The following is an 11,596-nucleotide window of genomic DNA, read 5'->3' on the forward strand; positions in this document are numbered from 1 at the left end:
CAAAGCAGCTGCCAGATTCTTCCAAAGCACAGCATAACCAATAGTAAGGCAATTACTCAAGCAGTCAGAAAGCACCTTAGAATTTTAATAGGAAAAGTGACATCCGTACTGATTCCTCAGAAACGTGGGAGTTTTCTATGCCAGGAACTTTTATTTATTGGTATAACAATTGCAAGCAGTCTGATAGGACACAATTAAGCCTTTCTTCCAATGCAGACCTCTAGGCTCCATTACAAGGACTCTATCTACTCATGTTTATGGACTAATGATTGATCTACTCCAAATTAGAGAACCTTTTGTCAGATAACTCTTCAAGTTGTCTCAACACGGAGATATCCCTGTCTGAACGTTGAAAGAAGTCTAAAAAGAGCACAACAACAACAAAAAAAAAAAATTAGAAAAAATTCTCTTCCCTAAGGGATGTTCTGCACTGGAATGTGTGTGCAAGTGCTGATGTACTTTTGGGCTCCAAGCCCTCTCTCAGGAGCCCGTGGCAGTCTGGAACAAGGGACAGCTAAAAAACAACTCCCGAAGCAAAATCCAGGCTACCCTCTCTAATTAGTCAGCCTGTAAACTCTTTTACATGGTCAAGTTGCACCAGTGTTTTAACATAGCTCTTCCCAGTCACCCTTCTCACAAGTTGACAGGTCATTACTGGTACACAAAACCTGCAAATCAACTCACCTCCTGTTCACATATAGATCCTGTACAGTGCAGCAGTACTTGGGAGAAGCTATTTACCTATCATTCTAACTCAAAGAATCTGCACCTGCGCTTGGAGATAGTGCCCAAAACTTGTGTCTACAACAAGCAATTTTTCTTGTGCTGCTGGATAGCCTAGGCATATTTTAACAGAAGGGCATAAGTCTGGAGATACCATCACTATGTCATAAAAAACCCACAAAAAACCCCAAACAGATAACAAATCCTGGTCAAAACAGTCAAAAGACCCAACAAACCCAGTTTCACAGAAAATTCCAAAAAGCTAATCCTGGAAGGCAAATAGAAATTGTTATAAAACCCTTAGTCACTTCTCTGCATGACCACTATTCACCTCTGCTTTTATGATACATGTTTGACTCCTGCTGTAATAGCGTCCTGCCCATCCCAGCATTCCTCCCTGTTTACAGCCTCACAGGGTTCACCACGGGCAGGGCACTCAGCTGAGCCCTCACCTTCCAAGCACTCACACCGAGGAACAGCAACCAGATCATCTGCAGCAGTTCCTCGAGATAGAGAGCAAACATCGAACGCCTTCAAACACAGAACAACCCTTGTAAGAGAAATAACATCTCCCACCTAGCTCTTACCTCAAACTCAACAGCAGAATTTCATCCCTGCTGGAGAAGTATTAATTTTCAAAGCTGCTCACACTTACTTAAGTCTTAAGTAAGCTATTTTCCTTCAAATTGATGAAATCATCTCTGATTTCTCTGTTGCTAAGACTACTTACCCCTGGAAGCAAAGTATTTGTGGCCCCATGTCAGCCAGCTGTGGCACCAGGCAGGAGCACAACTGAACACCGAGAAATAGCCAACAATTAGGAACAATTGCAGGTACTTCTCAGACAGCTCTTAAGACAGCCTGGCACATGAATTTGATCAAAGAAAAAGATGTGTCCTTGTACTGAACTGTGCTTTTCTTCTAATGATCAGCAAGGACTGACAGCTGGATTAAGGACGTCAGAAGAAACAAATTGACTAATTTGCTATTTTTCATTTTTAAAAAAACAAACTAAGCCTAGTTTTCAGGAGATAATTTATATTTTCATTTAGTATATGCATGAATAAACTTTTTTCCATAAAGCAGGTGAACAAGATGCAATTAAGACTACTTTTTTTTTTAAGTTTAAAGATGAAAGCTGATACCTACATGCATGTTCAAAGACACTGTCACATTAAGGTTTACATAATAAAGGTAATTGACAGATGACAGAGAAACACACTTAGGAGCTTCCTTGCTTTGGAAAAAGTTCTTTGCACTTACTGCTCTTGGAGGTATTACAACCTACACATGCAGTTTTCATGAGCAACATGATCTTCTCCATTTAGGATGCTTCTGAGAGCTCCTAAAAGACATGGGTAATTTAATGCAGATGATGTGCTGAACAAGATTAACAGGAACATTACAGATCCAGAATTAGGTGTTTCATTTTGCTTTGAGGTTTAAAGTAACAGATACACTTGGTAGTTTCTTGGCTTCCATAAATTTAATTTTAAAAACTACCAGCCAGCTCTCTTATTTACACTACTTAGTTTTGTGCCTAGTGTCTTCAAAATTATGTTGGAAGCTTCTACAAATTTTTAGGTCTTTATTTCCGTGTAAGAACATGGCATCCTTCATATCAAGGAGAAGAATCCAGAAGACACCTTAAAACGCCTTCCATTGCAATCTCTATGGAATATTGGAAAATTGTTCATTACAGTAACTTCAGTAACTTGTGTCAAGTCAGCAGTCACTTCTTCTCAGAGGTCTCTCTGCTCTGTGCCACAGCAAATTTTGATGGATGTTTGGAGAACCAAAGCTAGCATAAAGAAAACAAAGCAAAAACTTATCTTGGTACTGCCACGTCCTGCACAGTTTTAAACATGTTTAACAGTCTTTAAGCTTCAGCTCTTGGAAGCCTCAGAGGTCTCAGTCCTGGTGAAATGACCACGTAACAATCAGATTTGCATACAGATAATATTTTATCCAGCACAAAATTGGAACAGAAGCAGTAATGCGGTACAGCTGAAGAGCAGCAATATTAAGTGACAGAAGTTCTGCAGGTGACAGAAAACTAAAAGAAACTTTGCCAAAAATACATGAACACCACGTCCCTAGAATAAAAGTCAAAAAAGCCGAGCAGAATACATTCTCATTACAGAACTGTACTTAATGTTTAAAGCAGCCTCACTTATTTAATATATGCAAGTCCCAAGACAAGATAACTCAGTGTTTTAAGTGGCAGTAGTTTCTTTCACTGCTATGGGAAAAACCAAAAAATATTGGACTGCCTGAAATGATCCAAGGCCAGCTTTTTATTTATTAAAGTTAATTTGGGCATATTTACCCCGAGTTATATTACCTTTAATCAAGCTATAGAAGTCACAATGTATAATCACACACTACAGACATAAGTCTCAACTGCAGGAGATGGGGACAAATTTTTTGCAATAAAGTGATTAAGCATATTTCTTCTATTGGCTCAGCAGCTGCCTAAGGAACTGTAGGTTCAGGAACCCAGTACTTTAATATTATTTTCAATACTAGAGGAAACCCAGTTTTGAGTCTCTCAAGACTGAAGTCATGCCCATTCTCAACTATTTTTCAAATCTAAAGCTTTATTCAGCTCTGACAAGTGGTTTCAAAGCCAGCTACTCCACTGGAGTTCCTCTTCCAGGCTCTTCCACTTATGGCCTAGGCTCATTCCCTCTAGTTCAAATGCCATAGTCAAAAAATGGATTTCCACTTGGATTCTTACCTTTTCAACTTTGGTTTTCACTCTACATCAAGTCTGCTAGAGACTTGAGCTAATTTCAGAAGTTAAAATCCACAGTCATTGTTAGCTGCTCTGAGTATCTTCTCTATTTTTGGAAAGATTAATCAACATCGAAATAACTGGCTACAGGGAACTAGCATTTAAAATAGGAGTGGTCCCAAATAAAAATCACTTCTGCTTATTCCAAGGGAAACCACATTTTATTTTTGAGGTGTCTGTTAGTGTAAGGCAAACCACACTGCATGTAACCACCCCATTCATATGGGTTGTATTTTTAAAAAAATGTCCACGCTGCTGTAGGTCACATTTGTGGAATAATGATCTGTCTGGTGGCTCCAGAGAGAAAAGTGAAGTTCATAACCCAAAGGCTCAGAAAGGTCCTATTTAATCATTACACATTCTTGAACCCAAGGGTGTCATCAGAGACCAGCCTCTCCCAAAAAATGCTGCAAAAATACCACAATCTGAGCAAAGTGGTAAGTGGAACCATATAACACCAACTCTTGAAGTAAAAGTAAGCATGTCTTATCTCCACCCCAGACAGCTGGTGGCTTTATTTTTAAACATCCCAAGTTACAGACATTTTAATTTTTTCCAAAAGGTCCTTGATTTTCAAATAATTATATTAATCTCCTAACCCAGAAATGTACTTCTGAAGCCTCTTAGAGCATTCAAAGAACAAACCTTTCCATTGTACACAGGAAAAGGTTTCTACAAACTTTGTATTTGGCAGATGCTGTTGTGGCAGCATCTGAACTTGTCATTGCCAAGTAACGTGTTTCCTCAATTATACCTGGTATGTCGAGAACCCTGAAGATTCTGTTAGACACCAAGTTAAGGCTGACAAGCAGGATCTCTACCAGCCTTATTCATGCAGTTCTATCAGTAACAAAAATGCAATGCTAAAAGATATCTTCATTTCCTCCTTTTGAACCCAAATGATTTATGGGTTGTTTTTTTTTAAGACTGGTGCATTAATTATTTTGAGGGTTAAGTTTTGTTCTCAAAAACAAATTAAAGCACACTATGCTGATTAACAAAAACAATTTTCTGAGAGAAAATTCTGTTAACACAATTATGTTTCACTGGTTATATATAAATGGGCTAAGAAACCAGAAGATACAAAAAAAATTGTGTGCCTTTCCAGAAATGTTATTTTCCAAATGCAAAAGTATGATGATTTTCCCAGTTCACATTATCCTCTTTGTACAAATGTAAATTTCATTTTGTCTCAACCATTCAAGGGTAACTTTTAGACGAGAAAAACTAGCCCTCAAAGTTCTATAAGTAGAATAGTAAAACCAACACTGCTTACATTGCAACTACAGCAAATTAATGGCTGCCAAAGCAGTCACATAAAATATATTTTATGTTTCTGTGGCTACATTGTCTTCCAAGTGAACTATGAACTCTTTTCAGCTGATCACTACTGAAAATATTGAATAGGTCAGCTTCTAAAACATTCTAACACTAAATACACTACAATTGAGTAATCCTAGACGTGCCTTGAGACGTCTATAAAGGCAATGATGTATTCTAGAACAAAACCTGATCTGGGGGAAAAGAAAAAGCTTCGCAGACAGAAATTAATAATGACGGCACAAAGCCAAATTCTTTCGGGTTTTTATATTAATTTAAGGTAATGCTACTCTACTGTAAAAACTCATCAGGATATCTTTAAGCTAATGATCATCTTTCTGACTCTCCTTTCCATAGTTTTAATCAATGAATTACAAAACAGGGTGGGAGGAGGAAATAACAAAACCAGACAGTGGTAGGAAGGCAGAAGCACAAACTGTTTTCTGATTTTCCTGTTTGAGCACTGGAAGTTCCAACAGCTTTAACACAAAAAAGTACAGCATTATGTCAGGCTTCTCATATCAAGAAAAATTCTGCTTGGGAAATCCTTGCACTTAAAGCCAGATTGCAGGCTTTTGAAATAAACTGCACCTAGTTTTCAACATCAAACACAAGTTCCAACTGTCTTCAGGATGCATGACTAATGTTCCAAAGATGATAAACACAGGGCAAACATTCATCTAGTTAAACCCACCTCCATGCTTGCAGACTGCTAGGAAACACAAGAGAAATAGAAGGAACACCCTATTATTTTGTCAGTGATAAACTGAGCAGCAAAGCAACAGAGATGGCTGACAAGAAGCTCAGTGCAGAGATAGCCTCTCTGGGTGGGGTGTTTTATTTCCCTTATATCCAAAACTATCTTGTCAGATTGGTTGCTCTGTGCTACCGAGGACAGCCGTGTTTGAAGTCATACTGGTCAGCAAAAAACTTGCAATCACCTTTCCTGCCTAGACAATACACACCTCATCTCATTTGTCCTGGAGTAAATTGTTATGATCTAGTCTGGCAGGTCATGACAACAGAGGGATTGTACTGTTAGCAGATATAATCTTTGCTTCTATATAAATCTAGTACTTTCACAGATTTCAAAATTTTGGAATTTCAAAAGCAGAGTAAAAAGGACCAAAAAGCTCAGAGAAAGTTCCTGTGCACATGGAACACTGGAACAGACATGTTTTTACACACATTTTGAAGATGATTTCTATCAAATATTAAAATGATTGAGCCAAAGCAACTTTTTTTTAAAAAAAAAAATCAGAATTTGGCTCAGGATCTTCCTCAGCCTTACAGAAACATGTAGGGAGTTGCCTCTATGTACAAACCCAGGAAAGACAAGCCATTCTGTCCAGCTGCAGAAGTGCTCAATAGCCTACAACGTGCTTGCTCAAAGCAGACATCAGTTTGTGGAACACTGCAAGAGTGGGGGTTGTTTGTTTTAATTAGAAACATCCTTTTGTGCCAGATCATGCAGTTCTTGGTATTTCTTTATCTACAACGAACAGGGCACACATGTGGGGTTCAGCACATTTCATAACATAGTACATGCCAAGACCATTAAGTAAGAATGTCAGAGTCCACAGGACACCTCTAGACGTGCTCCATCTGTTTTGAGCAAGCTTCAGTCCAGCTGCCTGCCACAGCCAGGCACACTGACCACACATGCTCTGCACTCACACCATCCTGTAAACATGGCAGAAAAAAGAGCAGCTAGGCTGCAGAGCAAATGTTGGTTTAAGGCAAAGGTGTGCCAGACAAGCAGTAGGGACACTTCTTTCTTAAAAGTTGTCAGAGATAGTTATTTTGCACTGCACTAACTCAAGAGGTGTTACAAGTCATATACAAGTGAGCAGAAACTTCTCATTGTATATATTAGGATTACCTCACTGAGAAGTTGAACTATTGGAGAGAAGAGTTCTGATTATTTCATTGCTTAATTATGTAAATTATTTTAAACTTTCACACAGTCAGGACAATACACTTAATCCCTAGACTTACATATGCTTACAGATTTCAACCCATGAAACTGAAAACCCTTTAAAAAAAATCTGACACCTTGTTTGATTAGAACAGCTGCACTGTTATTACTGGAACTAGATTCATAAGAAGAAAGAATAACCAGCAATGTGAAAGCAAAGAATGTAGTTTCAGAGCACGGTTTAACCATACCCTAAAGCCTAAAATAATGCTGGTTTTGTCCTGCAACCTTTCATTCTCAGTACAGCACTTACCTAGCAACTACCCAACAGCAGTGTGAGCTGCTGCAGTTCATTGCAACTAACAAAAGACTAATTCTATCAATGCTAATTTTCATTCTAGTTGACAAAACAATCAGACTCACACAGGGGTCACAGAGTTTGGATCCTGTGGAATGTGAATGAGGAGAGGATGAAGGACAGGATAGCCCCTCCCAGCAAAAGGACAGTGAGATCTATTTAGCATGAAATGCCAAGGATAACTGATACACAGTCACTGATTCATTCCAGTTCTGTGATGAGACAGACATTGCAGCACATCTCATTCACACCACGACAGCAACTCCTTTTTCCCCACAGGTGCAGCAGCAATTTATAGGCCTTTAAACCTAAGAATACTGTCAGAAATTCAACATGCAACAGTAGTCAACATCCTTCATACTTCAGCTGCAACCATTGTGCCAGAGAGCAGGCTACAAACAGTCAAAGAAACTCTCCCACAAATGGCTCTTCTGCCTTGCAGATCAGGCTATTAAGCTGTAGCTATTGCTCCCACACACATGGTGTTATTGTTACTTGATTCCATCCAATCAGCTGTGGTCGCTTCAATACAAGTTTGACACCACGTTGATTAGCAAACAAGAGGGTAAATATTTTTTTCGTTTATGATTTTAATTTTTAGAATTGTATTCCAAGAACAAGACACAATCTAGGTTTACAGTCAAGCATACACAGTTACATAAAATATGACCTACATGCTAAGCCAGGTATTCCTGACAACAACTCAATCAACACAGAAGCTATGGTCTCAGATATGTAGTAATTCTAGGGGCAGCTGGACATCTGGAAATGTCAAACAACAACAGAAGCATTAAAAGTAGAGTAAGATCATGCCTTGGAAATGACCATTAAAGAAACAGCTCCAATCTGTAAAGCAGCAATAGCTGAGACTAATACTGCTACCTAGCTTCAGGTCACCTCCTATGTCCCCCAGTTTAAAGTATTTAGTTATAATCTAATATCAGACTCAAGGAATATTTGCAAGGCTCTAAAACTGGGGTAGGGAAGACAGACATTATAAATACAAGCAAACAGAAAGCTAAACTATAGTGCCCAAGACAAATTCTGTGGAGCACTGCAACTTTTCCTTCCAATGTTCATGGATGCTGATCTACCTAACAGGAAACAAACCATGTACTTAAACATGAAGGGAGAGAGCGTGCTGCAAAGCAACACAGATGGGGAAACTTTCATTTTCAAGTGAGGAGGGAAAAAAGTTAACAGATTACAGCAGACAGTCTGCTTCAACAGATTGCAGGAACAAAATGGCCATCTACTTTGTATTTAGGATGCTTTCACATCTTTGCTTGGCACAAGAGGATGGTCTGATCTCATCCATACCAGGCTGTGACTGACAAGTATTCAGTGTGTTTACTATTAAATACTGTCTCAGCAACTGATGTGTACACAATCACTCAGACCTTACAAATGAGGAGAATGAGCAATCCAAGTGGATGAAAAGTCAGGCACAAGCTCTATTTAACAAGATGGACAGTCACAAATTTAAAAAATTATTTCCACCATTAAGGACTAAGAACAAGATGTGCCACTCTGAAAAGTTTTCTGAGACTCTGAATGAAATAATTTATCGTTTTGTTGGTTTTGTTAAGTGGAAAAAAAAAAGGAAAAACCCTGCAGTAAACATTCCAAAAATTGTTGCAACAGCCAGTGTGTTTTAGAAATAATAATGAGCTATACTTACTACAACAACACCCAACTGACACAGAATTAGAAAATGAAAGATGTTTTAATTGTGCACTTCAAGTCTTTTGCTTCTTGACATAAAGATATACAATTAGTACAAAGTATTTCACAAATTTAAATATTTAAGAATAATAGCATTCATAGAGCAAAGGGAAAAAATTTCATTAAAACAAAGTTCTGATGAAGATTATTATGTGGAACAGTGAATTTGAACCACTCCCTGTTTCCTGTGCATGACTCCTCAAGACAATTCACATGCAATTAAGAATTCAAATTGTCTACTAGCTCCATTCCCCAGTTCCTTAAAGCATTAACCAAAGTATTTTAGTGGTGTTAATGAATTCCAAATTGCAAAGTCTCAAACTGAATCAGAATTCAGTTTGCTCGGGACACACGTGTCAGGACAAGTCCACCATGTCAGAAGTCAGCAGAGGGCACTGCGACACACCTACAAATTAATATTTTGTTGTTGTTTTGGCCCTTAAACATAGGAGGTCAGTCAAGAGTGGAGAACTCTACCACAGACAGAAAAGCTGCTGCTCCTTTCCATCACCAGTTAAGATGACAGGCTGCTATGGACTTTGCACCAGGAAGTCACCACACCAGAATCCAAACGCTGCATAAGAAAGAGCCTCAGGTCTTCACAGCTACATAGTATTTAAAAATCTGTTTCTTAGGGTTTCTAAGGGAAAGCTAGGACCCACCTTCCAAACTCCAAACACACAATTCAGAGACTCAAAGTCGCTCAAATAGGTACCTCTGGGAAGAGACCAGAGGAAAACAGATCAAAAAAGAAAGATAAAGGGCACTGAGAAAACAGGACAAGAACACTCTCAAGACCATTGAAATTAAGACCTCTCATGTCACACGAGATCTACTTCTGTGCTACTTCTCACCTTATGTTTTCACAAGAACTTTGCTTTATTAGCAAAGTTAAACAATAATCTCAAAGCTGTCCAAGTTCTCATTGAACACTTTCATCTTCCTGAGAAATTGAACACTGGCAAACTATTTAAATCCCACAGCTGGGAAACAAGGACACAAGAAGGAGGAAAGGAATTATAAATAATATTTAGGACTCCCTTTTTAGCAAAAATAATTAGGGCATACAGATGAGTGACCAGTGGCAACAAGGAAACCAAACTCCACAGAACTGCACAGTACATTATCCTTCATTTCCTTTTGCAATAAATCTGTGGAGAACAGTAGCTGTTCTCTTCATTCTCTGTGCTATTGGGTTAGGCTCATAGAGGTCTTTAACTTGGGCAAATACAACCTTTAGGAATTCAGGGGGGAAAAAACCAACTAACTACAGAAAAATCTGGTCATCAGAAATTAAGGTACTCAATATTGCTGCCATTTCCCTTGAAACCAACACAGTCTAAGTAGTTAAAATAAGAATTCTCTGGCTGGTGCTCTTATGCAACAAAGCAGAAACAGGTTGAGCAGCTCCATTTGATGTACAGAACACAAGAGTATGCCTCTTGCCCATAGCCCCGTGTAAAGCCTATGGGAAGACCACACTGGCAAAGTGCACTAACAGCAATTCCTCCCACAGACTCCCTTCCAAACCTCTGCCGTCCTTTGCCAGCTCTGGAACGTGACGTTCTGCTTCGCAAGTTGCAATTATGTGACAAGTCTCAGGGACTGCAGCAAGAGGGAGGATTGCTACTTATCTAGGTGGTTGGACTGCAGCAGGAAAATATACGTGGCAGTATGAGAAAACTTGAGAATGTTTTCAGATAAAATTATACCAGACAGCTTAAGGGGGTTGTCTGTCACCAACAAAACAGGACAATCCTATTATGTCCTGCTGTGGGTCACACACTCCTGCTACATACTTTATGCTAATTCGGATGTTTGTAGGACTGCTTTGTGAGCAGATTCACTTCATCTGCCTGGCAAAAACTCACACGCAGCTAATCTCAGCTCAAACGACCTAATAAGCACTGGGGACCCCAGAGTCACGGTGCTACCCAGCAAGGAGCATGAGGAAGACTCTGCTACCCAAATATTACTCAACCTTTACGAGGGAGTATAATTCAAATGAACACAATAACTCATCCGTTTCAGGAAGGAACAGTACAATGCCTATGAAAAACATCAGAGGTGCCACTGCAGTTTACTTTTGCTCAAAAAGAACTTATACAACACGTAACATGAAGCTTCTCGCCTAAGAAAGTTTGCCTCTTTGGCTTTCAAAAACTCGAGTTTATGAAGAGCACTACACAATAACACTGCCAATCTCTTCAGCTGATAACCTACACTCAGCACAGACCGCCATCTCACACTCGCAAGCACTCTTCCAGTCCTCTCAACTCTGCTACAAGTGGAAAAGGAACAGTAAGGAGACTTTACAGGCTACTTTGGATCGATTTACAAGCAGCGGCTGCAATTTGTGCGTGCCGGGCACAAGCAGCGCGAGCCGGCTGCCCCGCACCCGGGGAACGTGCGCTTAGAGCAGGATGTTACACACGGGTAACCACAGCCCCATGCGGGTCCTGCGGGAGCTGCTGGGAGCACAAGGACCCTGTGAGGCACACAGAGCCCCCAAAGGAGCGCAGAGCACCCGGCTCAGGAGGCTGGCGGAAGGAGAAAAGGGACGCCGCCCCTCGCCCGCCGCTCCTCGGGACCATCCCCGCCCCGGGAAACAAGCCGCCTCCCGCAGCCCCGGCCCGGCACTCACACGACCGCTCGGGAGATCATCCAGGACACCATCGCGGCGGCGGCAGCGACGCGTCCCCTGAGCCGGCCGGGCCGCAATGGCCGCAGCCCCGCCGCGCCGCCCCGCCCGCCC

The 11,596-nt window shown here is 40.3% G+C and overlaps 1 protein-coding gene across 1 annotated transcript in view; it reads right to left on the minus strand.

Annotated features, from left to right (window-relative positions):
• REEP3 (receptor accessory protein 3) overlaps positions 1-11,580 on the minus strand; it is a 37,248-nt gene extending 25,668 nt beyond the window's left edge. The window contains exon 1 of the mRNA XM_021535587.2: positions 11,486-11,580. Within this exon, the coding sequence (XP_021391262.1) occupies positions 11,486-11,517 (32 nt within the window). The 5' untranslated portion in view covers positions 11,518-11,580. The remainder of the gene's footprint in view (positions 1-11,485) is intronic.
• Between the last annotated feature and the right edge of the window lie 16 nt (positions 11,581-11,596).

Source organism: Lonchura striata, chromosome 7 (genome assembly GCF_046129695.1).
Source record: "Lonchura striata isolate bLonStr1 chromosome 7, bLonStr1.mat, whole genome shotgun sequence".
In the NCBI taxonomy this organism is placed as follows: domain Eukaryota; kingdom Metazoa; phylum Chordata; class Aves; order Passeriformes; family Estrildidae; genus Lonchura; species Lonchura striata.